General features: G+C 37.8%; 1 protein-coding gene across 1 annotated transcript in view; it reads left to right on the top strand.

Annotated features, from left to right (window-relative positions):
• Positions 1 to 23,247, top strand: part of LOC102671488 — a 113,114-nt gene that overhangs the window by 43,879 nt on the left and 45,988 nt on the right. The window contains exons 43-84 of the mRNA XM_031510745.1: positions 6 to 155; positions 1,016 to 3,332; positions 3,474 to 3,578; positions 3,717 to 3,845; positions 3,987 to 4,091; positions 4,230 to 4,358; positions 4,503 to 4,775; positions 4,914 to 5,042; positions 5,184 to 5,288; positions 5,427 to 5,555; positions 5,700 to 5,894; positions 6,054 to 6,391; positions 7,289 to 7,432; positions 7,701 to 7,778; positions 8,201 to 8,383; positions 8,689 to 9,009; positions 9,169 to 9,549; positions 9,711 to 10,034; positions 10,140 to 10,445; positions 10,521 to 10,832; positions 10,937 to 11,251; positions 11,350 to 11,658; positions 11,732 to 12,064; positions 12,164 to 13,135; positions 13,215 to 13,547; positions 13,630 to 13,929; positions 14,007 to 14,333; positions 14,441 to 14,749; positions 14,848 to 15,162; positions 15,277 to 15,597; positions 15,691 to 16,320; positions 16,421 to 16,735; positions 16,814 to 17,125; positions 17,199 to 17,504; positions 17,751 to 18,068; positions 19,218 to 19,541; positions 20,143 to 20,454; positions 20,882 to 21,217; positions 21,288 to 21,590; positions 21,877 to 22,182; positions 22,255 to 22,572; positions 22,769 to 23,089. Coding sequence (XP_031366605.1) covers positions 6 to 155; positions 1,016 to 3,332; positions 3,474 to 3,578; positions 3,717 to 3,845; positions 3,987 to 4,091; positions 4,230 to 4,358; positions 4,503 to 4,775; positions 4,914 to 5,042; positions 5,184 to 5,288; positions 5,427 to 5,555; positions 5,700 to 5,894; positions 6,054 to 6,391; positions 7,289 to 7,432; positions 7,701 to 7,778; positions 8,201 to 8,383; positions 8,689 to 9,009; positions 9,169 to 9,549; positions 9,711 to 10,034; positions 10,140 to 10,445; positions 10,521 to 10,832; positions 10,937 to 11,251; positions 11,350 to 11,658; positions 11,732 to 12,064; positions 12,164 to 13,135; positions 13,215 to 13,547; positions 13,630 to 13,929; positions 14,007 to 14,333; positions 14,441 to 14,749; positions 14,848 to 15,162; positions 15,277 to 15,597; positions 15,691 to 16,320; positions 16,421 to 16,735; positions 16,814 to 17,125; positions 17,199 to 17,504; positions 17,751 to 18,068; positions 19,218 to 19,541; positions 20,143 to 20,454; positions 20,882 to 21,217; positions 21,288 to 21,590; positions 21,877 to 22,182; positions 22,255 to 22,572; positions 22,769 to 23,089 — 14,088 coding nt within the window. The remainder of the gene's footprint in view (positions 1 to 5; positions 156 to 1,015; positions 3,333 to 3,473; positions 3,579 to 3,716; positions 3,846 to 3,986; positions 4,092 to 4,229; positions 4,359 to 4,502; positions 4,776 to 4,913; positions 5,043 to 5,183; positions 5,289 to 5,426; positions 5,556 to 5,699; positions 5,895 to 6,053; positions 6,392 to 7,288; positions 7,433 to 7,700; positions 7,779 to 8,200; positions 8,384 to 8,688; positions 9,010 to 9,168; positions 9,550 to 9,710; positions 10,035 to 10,139; positions 10,446 to 10,520; positions 10,833 to 10,936; positions 11,252 to 11,349; positions 11,659 to 11,731; positions 12,065 to 12,163; positions 13,136 to 13,214; positions 13,548 to 13,629; positions 13,930 to 14,006; positions 14,334 to 14,440; positions 14,750 to 14,847; positions 15,163 to 15,276; positions 15,598 to 15,690; positions 16,321 to 16,420; positions 16,736 to 16,813; positions 17,126 to 17,198; positions 17,505 to 17,750; positions 18,069 to 19,217; positions 19,542 to 20,142; positions 20,455 to 20,881; positions 21,218 to 21,287; positions 21,591 to 21,876; positions 22,183 to 22,254; positions 22,573 to 22,768; positions 23,090 to 23,247) is intronic.

Below are 23,247 nucleotides of genomic sequence, written 5' to 3'. Positions count from 1 at the left end.
TCCAGACTTGGCGTGCCGCAACTATCGCTGCGTGGACCCATGCAGAAACTCCACCTGTCCGGCTGATGCCCCCTGTTACGTGGAGGAGCACAAGCCTATCTGCAAGTTCTGTCCCCCCGGCTTTGTGCCAGATATTAAATACGGATGCATGAAAGGTAAACACCATTTCTCACCACCTATCTCACTCTCTCTATTCTCTCTATTCGCTCTCACTCGCACTCTCGTTCTTCTACATAGATCTGTCTCGCTCCACTTTCTTTTTTTTTTTTTTATGATATCTTATATATATATATATAGTTATATACATCTTATATACATATAGTTCTTTGACACTTCTTCTTTTTTTTTTTTTTTTTTTTTCCTAATATTCACCAAATTTGGTTCACGATTCTTGTCTACGATTCTTACTCGGCTAATATATATATATATATATATACTGTGATTATACTGTTATACTATACACCAAACATACCGATTGCTACTTTTCAGGTTTCTCAGAACGTTCAGACAGCGGATATTTCGAAAAAATTAATTTTTGATCGATGTTGATTTCTTTTTTTTTAAGTGAAATTGTTCGTCATTTCTTTATTCCGTTGTCTGAATGGAAAATATATAAAAAACGTTTCAGGTTCCAAATGCCACAGATACAACTGTTCATCATTCCGATTACCTATACTCTCCTATGTCCTCACTGTTCAACGATTATTTTTTTTTTTTCCCGTTACATCTGTCTCTGTAAAGACTTAATCGATTATATATATATACATTTCTGATCGATAGCTTGTCTATTTATTGCGCGAGCATGCTTAACTTAATCCTAATAATTCGTAGATCTTTTTTTTTTTTTACTTGGAGTAAGCCAGTAAACGATGGATCGTAGTTATTAGCGTAATCGAGAGAGAATGAAAATGCTTGAGAACGTTTCAGCCGCCTCTTTGACTCGAGCTACTCGACTTCTTTTGGCCTCGTTCACCTTTTATATTCTTCACCTGTTTATATTCTATTGTATCCGCAGTCCACCACACGACCGAACATTTCTGCGAGTCCGATGACGAATGCAGCGACACAAAAGCCTGTGTCCTAGGATCCTGCACTGATCCTTGCATCGACCACTGTCCTGTGGCAGTTCGATGCCTGGTTAAAGCGCACAGGCCTGTTTGTTGCAACGAACACGATCACACAGACACCACAACTATGCGAACAACCTCTGTTTTCGAACGTACGACACCAGGAATAGTAGCGTATACCTCAACAGTTCAAAGCGAAGAAAGTACAACAATTTCGTATTCGAGTACCGAGTCCACGACTCAAGTAGTCGCTGAAACTTCTATCGTCGAAGAAAGTACTCCCACATTCACGACGAGTGAATCGATTTTGTCCACGACAATAACATATGATCGTGGAACCATCACGACGACAAGTGCTGAAAGTATGGAGAGTACAACTAGTTTTTCAGAAGTATCTACTGTTAAAGATATTTTTCAGACGACTACCGAAGTTGTTCCGACTGTAGGTGGTATCGAGATGGGTAATGAAACTACTTCTGTATCTTATACTTATGGTACAGAATACATTTCGACTAATGAAATGACGTTTACCACGGAATTGAGTAGATTACCGACTATAAGCAGTAAAGTAACTGAACCAAGTAAAGTTCATATAGTCACCCCTGTTTATCCTTCGGAAAACGCCACTATACCAAAATCGGGAGAAGTATTTACAGTTACTCCGATATATATAAATGAATATACTACGGAAATGCCAAAAGTTACTACGGAATTTATTAATATATCTAGTGAAAGTAGTTCTACTCAGAATGTCAGGTTTGAAGAAACTAGTACCGAGATGGTTACTGAGAATTTAGAGACGACAGAAAGCGTAACATTGATTACTGTGACGGCACAGTATCCTTTGAAACATAAAACGACGATTAAACAGTTCACGGAGTTGCCTCAAATTACGGAACAATATGCTACAAAACCATTGTCACCAATGGGACAATTCACTACAGAGAAAGTGGGAACAACTACACAATATTCTATGGAACAACCCTCAGAAACTGAACGATCTACTGAAAAATCTGTAACAGAATTTTTGACGGAACAATATTCAACAACGCAAGAATATTCTACTGAACGACAATCAACGACAGAAGAGATTTCGACAACTATACAATATTCAACACAACAACCCTCGACAATTGTATATTCTACAGAAAAGGTTCCAACAACTGAACGATATTTCACAGAACAGCTACAAACCACACAATATTTAACAGAAGTTCCTTCAACAACTGAGCAATATATTACAGAACAATCACCAACAACAGCACAACAATCAACAGAAATGACTTCAACAACTACACAAAAATCCTCAACAACTGAATTTTCTACGCATTTCCCTCTAATAACTGAACAATATTCCACAGAACAACCACTAACAACACAATATACAACACAATATTCAACAGAAATGCCTGTAACAACTATACAACATTCTACGCAATTTTTAATGCCTGAATACTCTACGGAACAACTTTTAACAACAGAATTTTATCCAATAAGTAAATACTCTACAAAAATGCCTCCAACCGAATATTTTACTGAACTGCCTACAACAATTGAATATTCTACTGAACTGCCTTCAACAACTAAATACTCTACAACACTGTCTTCAACTGAATATTCTACAGAATTGCCTTCAACAATTAAATATTCTACTGAACTACCTACAACAACTGAATATTTTACAGAATTGTTCTCAACAACTGAATATTCAACTAAACTGCCTTCCACAACTCAGAAATATTCCACAGAACTGCCTCCAACAACTAAATATTTTACAGAGTTACCTTCAACTGAATATTCTACAAAATTGCCTTCAACAATTGAATATTCTACTGAAATACCTTCAATATCTCAAGAATATTCCACAGAAGAATCTCGAACAACAACAGAATATCCAAAAGAAATATCTTTAACAACTACGCAACATATTATTCAACAATCCTCGACAACTGAACTTTCTACTCATATTTTTTCGACAACTGAGCAATATTCTACCGAACAATCACCGACCACAATACCATATTCAACAGAAAAATCAACAACCATACAGTATTCAACAAAGCAACTTCCAACGACTGAATACATTACCGAACAATTTACAACTGAACAATATTCCATGGAATATCCACAGACTACACTACAATATTCCACGGAACAACCTCAGACAACACTACAACATTCTACGGAAACTTCTACGGAACAATCTACAATTAGCAAACATTTTACTGAACAACCGCCGACCACAATACCATATTCAACAGAACAACTTCCAACAACTGAGTATATTACTAAACAATCTACAACTGAACAATATTCCACAGAACAACTTCAGACAACTCTACAATAGTCTACGGAAATTTCTGCAGAACAACCTTCTACAATTAGCAAGCATTTTACTGAACAAGCAACGATTACAATACCATATTCAACAGAACAACTTCCAACAACTGAGTATATTACTAAACAATCTACAACTGAACAATATTCCACGGAGCAACCTCAGACAACTCTACAATATTCTACGGAAATTTCTACAGAACAATCTTCTACAATTAGCAAACATTTTACTGAACAACCGTCGACCACAATATCATATTCAACAGAACAACTTCCAACAACTGAGTATATTACTAAACAATCTACAACTGAACAATATTCCACGGAACAACCTCAGACAACTCTACAATATTCTGCGGAAATTTCTACAGAACAATCTGCTACAATTAGCAAACATTTTACTGAACAACCGCCGACCACAATATCATATTCAACAGAACAACTTCCAACAACTGAGTATATTACTAAACAATCTACAACTGAACAATATTCCACGGAACAACCTCAGACAACTCTACAATATTCTGCGGAAATTTCTACAGAACAATCTGCTACAATTAGCAAACATTTTACTGAACAACCGCCGACCACAATATCATATTCAACAGAACAACTTCCAACAACTGAGTATATTACTAAACAATCTACAACTGAACAATATTCCACGGAACAACCTCAGACAACTCTACAATATTCTGCGGAAATTTCTACAGAACAATCTGCTACAATTAGCAAACATTTTACTGAACAACCGCCGACCACAATATCATATTCAACAGAACAACTTCCAACAACTGAGTATATTACTAAACAATCTACAACTGAACAATATTCCACGGAACAACCTCAGACAACTCTACAATATTCTGCGGAAATTTCTACAGAACAATCTGCTACAATTAGCAAACATTTTACTGAACAACCGCCGACCACAATATCATATTCAACAGAACAACTTCCAACAACTGAGTATATTACTAAACAATCTACAACTGAACAATATTCCACGGAACAACCTCAGACAACTCTACAATATTCTGCGGAAATTTCTACAGAACAATCTGCTACAATTAGCAAACATTTTACTGAACAACCGCCGACCACAATATCATATTCAACAGAACAACTTCCAACAACTGAGTATATTACTAAACAATCTACAACTGAACAATATTCCACGGAACAACCTCAGACAACTCTACAATATTCTGCGGAAATTTCTACAGAACAATCTGCTACAATTAGCAAACATTTTACTGAACAACCGCCGACCACAATATCATATTCAACAGAACAACTTCCAACAACTGAGTATATTACTAAACAATCTACAACTGAACAATATTCCACGGAACAACCTCAGACAACTCTACAATATTCTGCGGAAATTTCTACAGAACAATCTGCTACAATTAGCAAACATTTTACTGAACAACCGCCGACCACAATATCATATTCAACAGAACAACTTCCAACAACTGAGTATATTACTAAACAATCTACAACTGAACAATATTCCACGGAACAACCTCAGACAACTCTACAATATTCTGCGGAAATTTCTACAGAACAATCTGCTACAATTAGCAAACATTTTACTGAACAACCGCCGACCACAATATCATATTCAACAGAACAACTTCCAACAACTGAGTATATTACTAAACAATCTACAACTGAACAATATTCCACGGAACAACCTCAGACAACTCTACAATATTCTGCGGAAATTTCTACAGAACAATCTGCTACAATTAGCAAACATTTTACTGAACAACCGCCGACCACAATATCATATTCAACAGAACAACTTCCAACAACTGAGTATATTACTAAACAATCTACAACTGAACAATATTCCACGGAACAACCTCAGACAACTCTACAATATTCTGCGGAAATTTCTACAGAACAATCTGCTACAATTAGCAAACATTTTACTGAACAACCGCCGACCACAATATCATATTCAACAGAACAACTTCCAACAACTGAGTATATTACTAAACAATCTACAACTGAACAATATTCCACGGAACAACCTCAGACAACTCTACAATATTCTGCGGAAATTTCTACAGAACAATCTGCTACAATTAGCAAACATTTTACTGAACAACCGCCGACCACAATATCATATTCAACAGAACAACTTCCAACAACTGAGTATATTACTAAACAATCTACAACTGAACAATATTCCACGGAACAACCTCAGACAACTCTACAATATTCTGCGGAAATTTCTACAGAACAATCTGCTACAATTAGCAAACATTTTACTGAACAACCGCCGACCACAATATCATATTCAACAGAACAACTTCCAACAACTGAGTATATTACTAAACAATCTACAACTGAACAATATTCCACGGAACAACCTCAGACAACTCTACAATATTCTGCGGAAATTTCTACAGAACAATCTGCTACAATTAGCAAACATTTTACTGAACAACCGCCGACCACAATATCATATTCAACAGAACAACTTCCAACAACTGAGTATATTACTAAACAATCTACAACTGAACAATATTCTACGGAACAACCTCAGACAATNCAATATTCTACGGAAATTTCTACAGAACAATCTTCTACAATTAGCAAGCATTTTACTGAACAATCACCGATCACAATAGCAACAGAAAAATCAACAATACAGTATTCAACGGAACAATTTTCAACGACTGAAAGTATTACCAAACTACCTACAACTCAGCAATATTCGACGATGTATCCACAAACCACACTGCAATATTCCACGGAACAACTTTCAACAACAGAACTATACATTACAGAGTTAGAACCATTTACCACTGAATCATACACTACTCTAACAGTACCTATAATAACTCTAGGACTTTGCAATCAAACTGTCGTCAATGGTTCTGAATGTAAAATCTGTTTGAACGGCACGTGTCAACGGCTTGTGTGCTTCAATCTAAGGAGTCAGAGTACACCTTATTGTTGCATACTCCCAGGTAAAAGATCTTTCTCGTCGGGAGTCTCATAGTAAATGTGTTGTTCTCGTGTTCTATATGTTTCGACAAACATTATCCAGTGTGATATCATCCAGGTGAAAGTATACATCCAGATAAAAATTGGGGGCAACCAATTCTGGAAAATTTTTTTTCATTATTTTTGTGATCGATAGATCGTAAATTTACGATCATGATATGTGGTCATTGAACGATTTTTCATAGGAACGTTAAATAAAACATTTGTTAAATACATACATAATACATATAAGTAATGATTACAATTCAATGTTGCGATCCAATGCAGACATGGACCTGCTGCATTTTGTAGCTCTTTTGCATGTTGTATATTATTGTATTTTGCGCCTCTGCACGTTTTCTTCTTGCTTATCTATATATGTAGCAATTAATTGTAATTTTTTTTTGTGGAGTCCAAGGAATTTTAAAGGAAACTGTCGAGAAAATTTTCTTTATGATTTACATTTATTTTTAAAACGATATATATATTTTTTTTTTAACTATAGAAATAATAATTTGTAAATGTTTAACAAAATGTTTCCTTTAAAAGTAGTAAAACTAACGACTATTTCTGGGCTTTACACATATAACACAAGAACCATTATATGTTTTAGAAAAAAATTATTATATATCTACGTATTTTTTTCTGTGTTTATTATTGTGTATTAGTTATATTGTTTTATTAGTTTTTTTTATTTAGATATATGTGTATAATTTTTTTTACATATATGTCATTTGAAAATTTCATTTAGAGAAATCATCGAGTCATACGATCAATGAATAAATTTTAAGTTTTTTTTTTTTTTTTACTGAAAAGTTAAATTTGAAATTACTCACGTGGACGAGTTATTTTGAGCTTCTAATATACATTCGTTTCATCAGATACCAAATGCAAAACGCATGACGACTGTCTCTCTCAATTGGCCTGCATAAACGATCAATGTCTGAATCCGTGCACTGTTCACAATCCATGTGACTTCGTGGAAATCTGCCATGTCCAAGATCACAGACCTGTTTGCGTGAAAGGTAGAATATTTAAATAAAATTAAATCAGATATACAAAATTTAAAGAAGAAAGAAAAATTGGATGCAATAAAATGTGCAAAGAAAACGATAGAAATCAATTCATAAAAATTATCAATCAATTTTTGAAAATTTAATCTTTGCAGAATTAAACTTTTATCATTTGATACCCACAAAAATTTAAATAAAAATCATTTGCATCCTCTTTTTATTATTTCAAAGATAATAATTTTCACAAAATAAATCTTTTCTTTTTTTTCAATTTTCTCAGAGGTGACAAACGAGACAAACTGTCCTTATTGTCCACCAGGAATGGAGTGCGATCCAGCGACGTATACTTGCGTGAAAGGTTCGTACAAGATCGAGCATCTAATTTCGATCTTCCATTTTTTACCTATTTTTTACAGCGTTCATTTAACTCGTCCTGTAAATATGTATGTATTGTACATATTGCATATTGCGACGTGCAATTTTAATTTCACTTTATTCTTCACACAAATATTTCCACGATTCTCAATTATATCTTTCATTCAATATCCAAATCTTTAATCTTTTCTAAACCTATATAAAAATCGTTCAACACGATACTTTAACATCAATATCGATCTTCGCACATAAAAGATACATAAAAGATAAAGTACACCGTGTTTCATACAATGACTGATTCACCTGAGCAATTACACTCGACACAGGGAGCCTTACCACCCTTATTTTTATACCATTGCACCCTTTCTCGGGGCTATACGGGCTTTTTTCTCAATCTTTCCTTAGCGGGTTGCACTATCCACAAAGATTGCCCGCTGACAGAGGCATGCATTGAGGGCACTTGTCAGGAACCGTGCCTCGTTTGGAATCCTTGCGCCCAAAACGCGATCTGCGTTAACACCAATCACCGCGCGGATTGCAGCTGCGAGGATGGTTATCATGGGAATGGATTCAATTACTGTGAACCAGGTATTTAATTTTTCATTATGGATTACTCTTACTTCTTAATTTCGTTTTTCCAATTAGTTTTAATATATCTATGTATCGTTATAAATATTTGTGTTATCAAATTAAATTGTACAGATTTTTTGAAAGTATTTAAAAAATGATAGAATAAAGTATTCAATATTATTTGAAGATAGTATTAATGAAATATTCGCGTTTTAATATTCCAATATAAATATAAAATCGTAAAAACGAATAATAATTTTTGACTTTTAATATCAAAATAATAATATAATCTAATATCAAAAATAAAATTTCATTCATTCCAGAGGAAGAAGGTAGAAACGTGTGTCAATACAACGAGGATTGTCCATCATATAAATTTTGCGACCGTCTCAACCGGAAGTGCATCGACCCTTGCCTGAAGACCGATTGCGGTCTGAACGCGAGTTGTTATCCGGAGAACCATCAAGCACAATGCAAATGCTTGCTCGGATTCCAAGGAAAACCTTACGTTGGTTGCACGCCAGTGACCACGGATCCATGTGTTCCAAACCCTTGCGGTTTGGACGCGATGTGCGAGAACGATAATGGCAATCCGATATGCTTTTGTCCTAAGGGATTGACTGGAAATCCTTTCGAGCAATGCAGTAAGATTTTCAAATATAATTCTTTCTTTCTTAAAACGATTTATCGTTTCGAAACATGAATTATCTCGTGCAAGCAAATATAAAAAATGGTTGTGTTAAATTAAAATTGAAAATGATAATTCAAATTTTTAATGGAAAATTTAAAAATTTCTTATTCAGTACCAGAGGGAGATCAATGTCGAGAAAATTTGTGTGGTGTCAATTCCGGTTGCCGCGTGATATCAGGACAAGTGAGATGCTTCTGTTTACCAGGATACGAAGGAAATCCTCCTGATTCTCCCTGCACGCTCCCCAACAATCCTTGCGAACCGTCTCCTTGTGGACCTAATACTCAATGCACGATACTGAACAACGGTTTAGCAAAGTGTACTTGCCTGCCAGGATACATCGAGAGTCCAAATACAATCAGAGGATGTATACCTAAATCTGATCAATGTAATCCTAATACTTGTGGTCTGGGTGCTGCATGCGATTCGAGTAGAGTGCCTCCTTGCTATTGTCCGGAGCACACTGTTGGAAATCCTTACCAGAGCTGTGCAGGTGAGCATTTAAAACCAATTAAAAGTAATGAAAAAAAAAAATAATAACGTGGAAATTAAAAAGAATTAACCAATTAGATTAGTTGCCTAACCATTGCTCTAATTATTCAGAATAGAATATTTATGATAAAGAAATTTCTTTAAAAAAAATTTATTATCCAGTACCTCCAAGTGACGTATTCGAGCCTTGTTTATTGGTGCCATGTGGAAAGAATGCTATTTGTGTCGAGGAACACGGTGTCCCCAAATGCAAGTGTGTTCCACCATTTATTGGAAATCCATATATAGACGGTTGTGAAGCGGAGTGCGTTGTGAATCAAGATTGCGACAATCATCTCGCCTGCTTCAATCAGCATTGCAGGGATCCTTGTCCAGGTGTCTGTGGTTCCAATGCAAAATGTGAAGTAATCGATCACGTGCCGGTTTGCTCTTGTTTGCCTGGCTATACTGGGGATCCATTTGATTCTTGTAAAGCCGAAAAATCTGGTCAGTAATTATTATTGAATCTCCTCGTAATTATTATTGAATCGGATGAGTTTCAATTATTAGTAGAATTTATCTAAAATTGAAATTTAAAATTGAATCTTGCAGTACTCCCAGCTCAGAATCCTTGCATGCCATCACCTTGCGGACCACACAGCATTTGTCGCATGATGAACGATCGTGCAGTCTGTTCGTGTAGTCCAGGATACCATGGATCACCGCCATCTTGTCGTCCAGAATGTTTAGTCAGCTCAGAATGTCCTGCACATTTGGCGTGCATCGGCCAGAAATGTGGAGATCCTTGTCCTGGTCTTTGTGGGCAAAACGCTTTGTGTCAAGTCGTCAATCATAATCCCATTTGCAGTTGTCCTCCAGAATATCTCGGTGATCCTTTCTCACATTGTGTTAAAGAAGGTAATTTCTTTCTTTTATTTTAATTAAATTTCTTAAATTATTCTATGCAACAAAGTATATTCTTTTTTTTCGTAGATATACCACTGCCAAGTCCAAAGAATCCTTGTCTGCCATCACCCTGTGGCCCGAACGCCGAGTGTCGCGTGCAGGAAGATCATCCTGTTTGCACGTGTATTAGCGGAATGTTTGGCGCACCACCGAATTGCAGACCCGAGTGTCTGATACATCAAGACTGTCCAAATTATCTCGCTTGTGTTCAGAAAAAGTGCGTGGATCCTTGCGTTGGTTCTTGTGGTTTCAATACCAATTGCACCGTGCATAATCATCGTCCCATGTGCCAATGTTATGAGGGTTACGAGGGGGATCCATTCTCTGGATGTAGTAAAGGTAAAAATCTTTTAATTAATTTTGGTTCTTGCTATTATTAGGAATGTATTAAGGAATTTTGAAGTATAAAAATATATATCAATTGATTATTGTTTCTTTTACAGTTACATTCCCTGTACCACTGCCATGCGATCCATCTCCGTGCGGTGCAAATGCAGTTTGCAAAGAACGAAACGGAGCTGGCTCGTGTACCTGTTTACCCGACTACACTGGAGATCCTTATGAAGGATGTAGACCAGAATGTGTTCAAAATTCAGATTGTGTTCACACGAAAGCCTGTATAAATAACAAATGCAAGGATCCATGCGTGGGTGCTTGTGGTATAAATGCTCAGTGCCAAGTGATCAATCATCAACCCTCGTGCAGCTGTCTCTCTGGTTACACTGGAGATCCTCTGAAATCTTGCCACATACCACCTGGTAAGTTGATGTTAATCGATATAAGTAAAAGATGTATATTCTAATCCTTAGATTATTTATCCTTATTTTTTCATAAACGTTATTTTAATCAATTGCAGTAACACCACTGCCTGGTGACCCATGCCAACCATCTCCATGTGGTCCGTATAGCAATTGTCGCGTGATCGATAATCATGCAGTTTGTTCCTGTCAACCAAATTACGTTGGTAATCCTCCACAATGTAGACCAGAATGTGTCGTTAGTACAGATTGCACTCAGAACACGGCTTGCATCGATCAAAAATGCAGAGATCCATGCCCAGGGACTTGTGGCCAAAATGCTGACTGTCAGGTCATCAATCACAATCCGGTGTGCAGTTGCACGTCTGGATACACCGGAGATCCCTTCTTTGGATGTGTTAAAGAACGTAAGATTTTTAGTTTTGTGTTATTTATTTTAAATAGTACATATATTTTTTCTAATTAAAATATTTTTTAAAGCGGAAGGAAAGCAACCTGGATCGGAACCGAGTGGCAATCCATGCATTCCATCACCGTGTGGACCGAATTCTCAGTGTCGTGTGATCGACGGTTTCCCAGCATGTTCTTGTCTACCGAATTATGTGGGCAGAGCACCGAATTGTCGACCGGAATGTGTCATCAACGAAGCATGTCCTGGAAATCTTGCCTGCCAGAACGAACAATGCGTGGATCCTTGTCCAGGCTCTTGTGGAGTAAACACTTATTGTAACGTCGTGAAACATAATCCTGTTTGTATTTGCAACACTGGATACACTGGCAATCCATTCACCGAATGCGTGCCTATAATGGAAGGTATGAAACTATTTTAAATGTGTTATATTACCGTTTCATAATTAAGATTTATTTTATAAATTAAAAAATTTTCAAATTTTACAATTTTTAAATTTTCAGAACCCACTACAACCGAGCAACCTCGTACACCATGCAATCCATCCCCATGCGGAGCGAACGCGATCTGCAACGAGCGAAACGGTGTCGGATCTTGTACTTGCCTTCCAGAATACATCGGCGACCCGTACACAGGATGCAGGCCAGAATGTGTCACGAACACAGACTGCGATCGCAGCAAGGCTTGTTTGAACAACAAATGCGTGAATCCTTGCCCTGGCACTTGTGGACAAGGAGCAACATGTCGAGTGATCAATCATGCTCCTTCCTGTACCTGTTTACCTGGTTTCACTGGAGATCCTTTCAACGCTTGCACTGGAATAGAAGTGACACCAGAACCATTACCGCTCAATCCTTGTGAACCATCGCCTTGTGGACCGAATAGCAACTGTCGCGTGCACAATGGACATGCGGTGTGTCTTTGTCAACCAGGATTCGTCGGTGTTCCTCCTACATGTCGACCAGAATGTATAGTGAGCTCTGAGTGTTCTCAGAACAAAGCTTGCATCGAGAACAAGTGTGCGGATCCTTGTCCAGGTTCCTGTGGATTGAACACGAAATGTCTGACGGTGAATCACAATCCCATTTGCACTTGTACGAATGGATACACTGGTGATCCACTTGTTCAGTGTACTAGGTCCAACGCGACACAGCCACCGTTCAAGGATCTTGGAAATCCATGCTCACCTAATCCTTGCGGACCTAATTCTCAATGCAGAGTGATTGGTTCTCAGCCTGCATGCTCCTGCCTGTTGAACTTTATCGGTCGTCCTCCAAATTGTAGACCAGAATGCGTTGATAACTCGGATTGCTTCCATTCGGCTGCTTGTATAAACCAGAGGTGCAAAAATCCTTGTATTGGAGCTTGTGGGGAAATGGCCAGATGCTCGGTTCAGAATCATGTTCCTATTTGCACTTGTCCTGAGGGATACGAGGGAGATGCTAGTGTTCGTTGTGTCTTGACACCTCCACCAAGTAAGACTTTGATATTGGATCATTTTTCATATTATAACATAGTTTGTTTAATCTTAAATCTTTACTGTATTGTATTTAGCAACGGACATAAGCGTAGCAAATCCATGTTCTCCGAATCCATGCGGTCCAAATGCTCAATGTCGTGAAAGAAATGGTGCTGGAGCCTGTGCATGTCCACCAGATCTTATTGGAGATCCCTATGATAATGAAAAGGGATGCCACAGAGAGTGCGAATCGAGCAACGATTGTGCACCGCAATTGGCTTGCGTTGGTTTCAAGTGTACCGATCCCTGTCCAAACACTTGTGGCACGTTATCCATCTGTAACGTCCAGCAACACGTTCCAGTATGCACTTGTCCTCCAGAATACACGGGAGATCCATACTTTGCATGCGAAATAAGAGAAACGACAAGTAAGTTCCATTATATATATTTAATATTTATATTGGAATATAATTTGAACAAAAGATTACTTATTTGATTATTCATTTTTAGGAATTCCATTAGATCCATGCTCACCATCACCCTGTGGACCGAACAGTAAATGTCGCGAGGTGAATGGTCAAGCTGTTTGCACGTGTCTTCCGGAATACAGAGGAATTCCGCCAAATTGTAGACCAGAATGTGTGGTAAACGCTGAATGTCCACCTCATTTGGCTTGTTTGAACAAGAAATGCACTGATCCATGCCCGAATACTTGTGGAGTGAGAGCACTTTGCACCACTAAGAATCACAATCCTATTTGTACCTGTCCTGTTGGATTTACTGGAGATCCATTCTTCCAGTGCTCGCCTAGTGAGAATAATTCTATTTATTTTGAATTATTTTATTAAAAAGATAGAAGAATTTAATATAAAATATTCATTTGACAGTTCCAGATATTCCATCGACTGAACGGCCACCATCTTGCAGTCCATCACCATGTGGTCCGAATTCTCTCTGTCAAATTATATCCGGAAATCCAGCGTGTTCTTGCTTACCAGATTACATCGGTGTTCCTCCAGAATGTAGACCAGAATGCATTTTGAGCTCTGAATGCAAGAGTCATCTTGCTTGTATGAATCAGAAATGTAAAGATCCTTGTCCAGGTTCATGCGGTGTCAATGCACAATGTCATGTGGTTAATCATATCCCTGTTTGCACATGTATGGAGGGTTTCACTGGTGATCCATTCGCACAATGCAGAGTGATTCCTCCAAGTAAGATGATACATTTCTTATTCATATTAATTCTATATTAACACGATCATGAAGAAAAATGTTTATAGATCAATATATCTAAATAAATAAATTAATTCTTCTTTTAGCAACTATGCCAACTGTTAGCGACCCATGTAATCCATCACCATGTGGACCAAACGCAATATGCAAAAATGGTGACTGCGAGTGTCTACCAGAATACATTGGCAATCCATACGAAGCTTGTCGACCAGAATGCATCTTAAATTCAGAATGTCCACGCGATAAGACTTGTCTGAGAAACAAGTGCAAAGATCCTTGTCCTGGAACTTGTGGACAGAACGCAATTTGCGATGTCGTGAATCATATTCCTGTGTGTTCTTGCCTAGCTGGATACATTGGAGATCCATTCGTTAGTTGTCGTGAACAACCACATGGTAAATATCTTATTTTAGAAAAAAATTTCAATTTCTAAATAATGTATTCTATCTCTATATTATATACAATATATAATATACAATAAAATTTATTTTAGTCCCAGAATCTTCAAAGGATCCATGCTTACCCGTTTCACCGTGCGGACCAAACAGCCAGTGTCGCAACATTGAGAATCATGCAGTATGTTCTTGTCTCCAAGGATATCTTGGATCTCCACCATCCTGCAGACCAGAGTGCGTGGTCAGTTCAGAATGTCCACCCACTCGTGCTTGCGTGAATAACAAGTGCACGGATCCTTGCTTGGGTTCTTGCGGTTTGAACGCCAGGTGTGAAGTGATCAATCACTCGCCAATCTGTAGTTGTCTTTCTGGTCAAACTGGAGATCCGTTCAAGAGCTGTTATGATATTCCACGTGAGAAACTTTGGATGATTTGATTAAATATTCTGCTAATTTTATTTTCAATTTTATTTTTTAATCGTTATTACTTAGAGAATTCTAAATTTCGTTATTTGTATTTTTTTACAGTACCACCAGATTCCAAAGACACAGGAGATCCTTGCAATCCTTCACCCTGTGGGCCAAATGCTCAATGTCAAAATGTAAATGGTTATCCATCCTGTTCTTGTCTCCCTACTTACATTGGAACTCCGCCATCTTGTCGCCCAGAGTGTTTGATAAATCCTGACTGTCCTTCAGACAAGGCCTGCATAAACTCAAAGTGCACAGACCCTTGTCCAGGATCCTGTGGAGAAAATGCTAGATGTCTGGTTGTCAATCATGCTGTCACTTGCTCATGCCAAGTTGATTATACAGGAAATCCTTTCGTCCAGTGCATCGAGTTGGAAAGTAAGTTTATATCGCCATAAATAAATCATGAATCTTTACATTTTAAAATTCAGGAAAATTTTTACTCGATCTATTCCATATCGTAAATTACAGAAGAACCCATCAATCCATGCGAACCTTCACCTTGCGGTCCAAACGCAATTTGCCAACAACGTGACAACGTAGGTGCATGCATTTGCATCGACGACTACCATGGAAATCCCTACGAAGGCTGCCAACCAGAGTGTATTCTGAGTTCAGACTGTCCAACCAACAAAGCTTGTGTTCGCAACAAGTGCGAAGATCCTTGTCCAGGAGTATGCGGGATCCAAGCTCAATGTTCTGTCATTAATCACATTCCAACATGCACTTGTCAACCTGGCTATGTGGGAGATCCCTTCAACATTTGCAATTTACCGATCAGTCGAGAAACAGAGCCTACTGTCATCGATCCTTGCAATCCATCCCCTTGTGGACCTAATAGTTTGTGCAGAGCAGTGAAGGATCAAGCTGTGTGCACCTGTCAAGAATCTTTCGTCGGTTTGCCACCTAATTGCAAGCCTGAGTGTGTCGTGAACTCGGAGTGTCCTCAGAATAGAGCTTGCTACAAGTACAAGTGTACTGATCCTTGTCCTGGAACTTGTGGAGTGGGTGCTAATTGCCGAGTGATCAATCACAATCCGCTATGCAGTTGTCCACAAGGAACTACAGGAGATCCTTTCTCTAGATGTTATCTTCAACCAGGTAATTACTTTAGATAATTTTTAAAATTATAAAATTAAGTTATAAAATTATTTTTATTTTATGAAAAGAAAAAATATTAAAAATTGTGCAATTCTTTTAGTTGCACCACCACCACCAGTGGATCCTTGCACCCCAAATCCGTGTGGTCTTTACGCAGAGTGCAGAGTAATTGGTGATCAGGCTGCTTGCTCTTGCTTGAAGAACTATATAGGTCTTCCACCAAATTGTCGTCCAGAGTGTGTCGTTAACACAGATTGCGCTTCAAATCAAGCTTGCATCTCAGAAAAGTGTAGAGATCCTTGTATCGGATCCTGTGGAGAAAATGCAAATTGTAGGGTGCAGAATCATATTCCTGTGTGTCTGTGTCAACCAGGATTCACTGGTGATCCTTTCTCATTATGCTCTCCAATAATAGGTGATTATTGAATTCTTTTATTTTTATTTATTTATAAAAAAAATTGAATCCATATATGAATTCAAATTTGCTTTGTAGAACAACCAAAGCCATCCGAAGATCTATGCAATCCATCGCCTTGTGGACCAAACGCAGAGTGCAACGAAGGAATTTGCACGTGTCTTTCAAATTATTTCGGCGATCCATACTCGTACTGTCGTCCAGAATGCACTATGAACTCGGATTGTTCTCGAGTGAAAGCGTGTGTCAATCATTACTGCGTAGATCCATGCGAGGGCACGTGTGGAACCAGTGCAAAATGTGACGTAGTTAATCATATTCCCATGTGCAGCTGTCTTCCTGGTACCAGTGGAGATCCATTCACACTCTGTCGACCACATGTAATCGAAGGTAAATCTTTTTACATTCTTTTATATCGACGAATACTTTTAACGATGATATTAATCGAATATTAATCCATCAGAGCCAAGAATACAACCATGTACACCGTCTCCTTGCGGTCCAAACAGCATCTGCAGAGTGGTGAACGATCATGCAGTTTGTTCTTGCCAAAGTGATTTCATCGGTAATCCTCCTGCCTGTAGACCAGAATGCGTAGTGAGTGCCGAGTGTCCATTGACACAAGCGTGTCTTGGTAATAAATGTCAAGATCCTTGCCCAGGCACTTGTGGCCAGAACACTAAGTGTCAAGTGGTCAATCACAATCCGATATGCAGTTGTTCAGAAGGACACACTGGCGATCCATTTTCCAGATGCTACCTGATGCCCAGTAAGTTTTCTTATACATTTACTTATTTAAATTATTAGTTTACATCACTCACTTATCACTCACTTTTTGCCACTCCATATATCACTTTTTCACTTTTCACTTTTCACTTTCTATCTCCTATATGATTCTGTAGGAAGAAAATCACAATAAATTCAATTATTTTTTATTAAATTCATTATTTATTACGAATAATCCAATATTTAAATTTTTTTCTTTACTTACGAATGTCGTTTTTTTTGATCACAGAGCAATCACCAGCGCCAACCAATCCATGTCAACCATCGCCATGTGGACCGAACGCAGAGTGTCAAGTGCGAGGTGACAGTCCAGCTTGTTCGTGTATAGCGAATTACATCGGTGTTCCGCCTAATTGTAGGCCTGAGTGTACGATCAATCCGGAGTGTCCGCCGCATTTAGCGTGTATGCAAAAGAAGTGTCGTGATCCGTGTATCGGTTTGTGCGGTTCGAATGCTCAGTGTTCGGTAGTGAATCATCATGCGGTGTGCGCTTGCGCGGAAGGTTACACCGGAAATCCGTTCAGCACTTGTGAGCCGGTCGTCAAGGGTGAGTACACATGCAAAGAGAAAGAATTTTTCGTTTCTTTTCTTTCTTTTTTCTTCTCGTTGCGAATATCGCCAGTTGCATGCAGGCGAAAAACAGGTAAGTGCTTCCTCGAATCTTTGTTAACATTATCGTTTCATATCCTAACAAATGTATCCATGTATTTTTTTCGATGAAAAAAAAAGAAAAAAAAAAGAAAAAAGAAAGGAGAAGAGGCCCTTAAACAACAAATTCAAAATCGATGACAAAATTAGTCACGATGGTGGCGGGGCCATTATCAACATGCACGTTGAAAAGATGATTGATAATTGCATAATCATCCCTCTGCGATTAACGACCCTATTCAAGAAGAGCACGCCTTCGAAAACCCCACACTTATGAGAGAATAACCATGAATGAAATGTATGTGTTAGGATGGTGGCGGGGCCTATGGAGTATATATAGGCTCTAATTGCACTCACTTTAAATGATACTCGATAACTAATTCATCCCCTCGAATGGAAAGAATTTTGCACGCATTGACCATTCCCGATCCAATTATATAACGCTTTGAAATTGATACCCGAAAGACCGCCCTGGATGACAATTTATTTTTATCGCTTCCTTGAATATTTCTGCGATGGAAAAACATTAAAACCCTATGCGTTTCCTGTATGAAGCACCCTCGTTACCCTGGACACGGAAAATATTAATCCCTAAAAAGCGATAGCGAGCTTGCATCCCTGACTAAGTGATTAAGACTGACCCCGGAGACACGCTTATTAAGAAGTACATATAAGAAAAATTAATTAATTAATAAGATTAATACCCTTTAATAAAACCCAAACGCTAATAAATGTTTAGAAAACAATAGCCCACAGAAACACGCACCAAATCACGACCCAAAAAACACCCAATAACACCCAACGCTAAAGCGAAAATATCAATTTCAATCAAAACGATCAAAAACATTGAAATCTTACTGCTGAAACAATTACCCATTCGCAAGCGTTCGAATGCTTGCTGTTTATTCAAGCTTCCGCTTATCCTCGATCATTCATTCGTAAAAAATGATTAGATTCGACGAATATTCATACCATTGCACAAGCTTTGACCAACCATCATTGCATGACCTGATTAAATATAAGTGAAAGTGTTTCTCTTTCCGATCAGATATACCCCTAGACATTAGGAAACCATGCGAGCCTTCCCCATGTGGTACCAACGCGATCTGTCGCGAGAGCAATGGCGTCGGTTCCTGTTCCTGTCTTCAAGACTACATTGGTGACCCATACGAAGGATGCAGACCCGAATGTACGCAAAATTCCGATTGTTCCAAGATGATGGCCTGCATGGGCCTCAAGTGCAGAGATCCCTGCCCAGGAACCTGTGGATTGCAAGCCCGTTGCGAAACGATCAATCACATTCCAGCGTGTTCTTGCAACCCTGGATACACGGGCAATCCGTTCAACTATTGTACCCTGGTTTCTGTGCCCCGTAAGATTTCATTTTGCCTCATGTTTTGCAACCGATGTCACCGGTTAGATTATTGGTAGAAGATTGATAAATCTTTTTAGAATTGTCGCACAAATAGCTTAACGAGCACCATGCTTAATACAGTAGTAATGTGTAATACAGATTCGAAAATTGGAGATGCGATGGTTTTGTGAAAGTTAATTCTTTTTGTTAAATATTTTACGTAGTCAAATCGAGGATATATCTTTAAATATAATCATGGCTTAAGATACAAAGTTTCTATAATCATAATATTAGCAAGAATTTTTGAAAAATTTTACCTGACAAATCTCTTTTATTTTTTTTAATCATAGCTTGATAAACTTTTCATTATTTTTTTCATGTAAAATAGATAACATGCTTCATAATTTCCATAATATTTCTCAAAAGTTGTTTTACAATAAATTAATTATTTTTTTTATAGATTTTAGTTTTAAAAGATTAGAATAGAAAATAAACGTAGAGTTTTCAACAAGAAGAATTAATTTTTACACAAATACACACATCCGCAATCTCGTATTACAGACTATAGACACAATTTTACGCATATTTAGGCTGTTTAATCTGACTTTCCCCCGAACAGCTACCACAAAAGAGTCAGACCCTTGTAACCCATCCCCATGCGGACCAAATAGTCAATGTCGAACCGTGAACGAGCACGCTGTGTGCACCTGCTTGGCAAATTTCATTGGAACCCCGCCAAACTGTCGACCTGAGTGCGTGGTGAATAGCGAATGCTCAAGAGAACTTGCGTGCATCGATAAGAGATGCAGGTCCCCTTGTGTGAACTCGTGCGGTATCAACACACAATGCAAGGTGATCAACCACAGCCCTATATGCATCTGCAATATTGGATATACCGGTGACCCGTTCGTCAAATGTTTCCCCGCTCCACGTAAGAATATTTCTGTGATATTCGCTTGATCATCGATCATCAAACTCTTCAATCCTTTAGTTGCGAGTTTTAATTCAGTTGGATTCAAACAAATCCATATGAATCGCCTTAAATTAGATGTTAAACATTCATTGCTTCAATTATGAACACATTGGCTACATATCGTTTCATCAAGATTCATAATTCCAAAATATTCTCTATAGTTAATAATTTTAAGATAGTTTCAATCATGAAAAATTGATTCACTTCTCATCTTGTGCATATTCAAGCTTTATAGAGTATTATTCAGCTTAGTAAATTCATATGAATTGCTTCAATTGCCACAGTTCATCATTTAGAATCGCCTAAGATTGACTACCTTCTAGCAAATCCATATAAATTGCTTCATATCGCCTCATCACGCAATAATGTTACAAATAAATTTTAGAATCGCCCAAGAATGACTTTGACTTGGCTCCCAAAGATCCGTGCATGCCATCTCCGTGTGGCATGTACGCGGAATGCAGAAATATTGGTGGCACACCTTCTTGTTCCTGTTTACCAAGGTACATTGGATCTCCACCGACCTGTCGACCAGAATGTCGTGTCAACTCCGACTGTCCCATGAATCTTGTTTGCACGAACGAGAAATGCAGAGATCCTTGTCAAGGATCTTGTAGCGTTACATCCTTATGCACGGTTTACAATCACGTGCCAGTATGCACTTGTCCCGAACAATACACTGGTGATCCTTTCAGCAATTGTTATCCTGCTCCTAGACCAAGTAAGAAATTTAAAAAAGTTGAAAACGTGTAAGAGATTTGCGAAGAATCATACATTTATTCGTTTCACAGCTGAACCAACTGTCGTTGACCCTTGTGCATCATCACCTTGTGGTCCAAACGCGCAATGCAACGATGGTGTTTGTACATGTTTGGCAGAATATCAGGGTGATCCTTACGTAGGTTGTCGACCAGAATGTGTATTGAACACAGATTGCCCCCAGAATCGAGCTTGCGTGAGAAACAAGTGTGTCAATCCTTGCCCTGGTATCTGTGGTCGAAATGCAGAGTGTTTGGTGTATAATCATATACCTATGTGCACTTGTCCTAGTGGTATGATTGGAAATGCATTCGTTCAATGCATTGTTCTTCAAGGTATTATTTTTCACATAAAAAATACAAAACTAAAAATTTTCTTATCTATATTCATTCAAAAAATAGAGGAATTCATGCCATTGAAAATGATGATATCTTCTGCTGCTTCTTCTAATGACTTTTTTTCATTGACTAAAGATCATTATTTTCAAAGTTATAGCAGTTCAAAGTTTTCCTAATTTTATATAATTTTTAATCGAATTTTACAATAAATTAGCTGATTTTTATTTCTATATATGTTTAAAATGCTTATACATTCCTCTGAATGTCTATCATATTGTGACAGATACCATACCAAGGAACCCTTGTTCACCTTCACCCTGCGGACCAAACAGTGTCTGTCGAGTGATCAATCAACAACCAGTTTGTTCCTGCGTAGCAGGATACCTCGGTGCACCACCTGCTTGTCGACCAGAGTGCACAGTCAGCTCTGATTGTCCTTTATCAGAAGCTTGTAGTAATCAAAAATGTGTAAATCCTTGTCCTGGTTCTTGCGGATTCAGTACAATCTGCAACGTCGTCAATCATAATCCCATATGCAGTTGTTTGCCCGGATTTACAGGGGATCCTTTCGTGCGATGTATTCTACAACGTAAGATCTGTTTCTTTAGCTTTCAACAAAATTTTTCTCCAAGCAAAAATATAATTCATAATATATTTTTAGCACCAGAGCCTACAGTACCACAAAATCCATGCGAACCCTCTCCATGCGGGCCCAATTCTCAATGTAGAGTTGTCAACAATTCACCCTCTTGTTCCTGTTCACCAGAATTTGTAGGCGTTCCTCCTAATTGTAAACCAGAATGTATTAGTAATAGCGAATGTCCTAGTGATTTGGCCTGCATGAATCAGAAATGCAAAAATCCTTGTCTTGGATCTTGTGGAGTTAATGCTGAGTGTCGTGTTGTCAGTCATACACCTATGTGTGTTTGTCCCAATGACTATACTGGCGATCCTTTCACACAATGTATACTTAGACCATGTAAGATTCAAAATATTTTTTCGTTTTTTTTTTCAATCTTTCTATTTTATTCATCAAAGATTTTCGTTTCTCTTTGTCGTTCAAACTTCGACTTAAAAAGCAATATTGAGCAATTAAAATCTTTGATTATAATTACAAGATAATTTAATAATTTTTTTCCTTCAATACTTTTATTATTTGTTTTGCAACTTTCTAGCTATCCCTGAAAATCTTTCTCCATGTACTCCATCTCCATGCGGGTTTAATGCGATATGCAAAGAACAAAATGGTGTAGGCTCGTGCTCCTGTTTGCCCGATTATATTGGTAATCCCTATGAAGGCTGTCGACCTGAATGTGTCGTTGATACAGATTGTCCATCCATATTGAGTTGCATTTGCTCCAAATGTCAAGATCCTTGTCTAGGCACTTGTGGCACGAACACAGAATGTAAAGTTATTAATCATCGTCCTGCATGTACGTGCATTCAAGGTTACAGTGGAAATCCTTTCCATTATTGCATCTTGACTCGTGAAATAGGTACGAACTTTCAAAGATATTAATAAATATAATGAAAATTTTTTTGCATTTGAAATAAATTTTGATCAATTGAATTAAAAAGTTAATTTTTCATGATATATTGTTTACAAAGAGTTTAAAGACTAAAATTTCAAGATTTTAACTTATTAATAAAAATT

The sequence above is a fragment of the Apis dorsata genome, unplaced genomic scaffold (genome assembly GCF_000469605.1).
Source record: "Apis dorsata unplaced genomic scaffold, Apis dorsata 1.3 scaffold_256, whole genome shotgun sequence".
Lineage (NCBI taxonomy): Eukaryota > Metazoa > Arthropoda > Insecta > Hymenoptera > Apidae > Apis > Apis dorsata.
The sequence above is the reverse complement of the archived record's forward strand: the minus strand, read 5'-3'. Positions and strand labels throughout refer to the sequence as shown.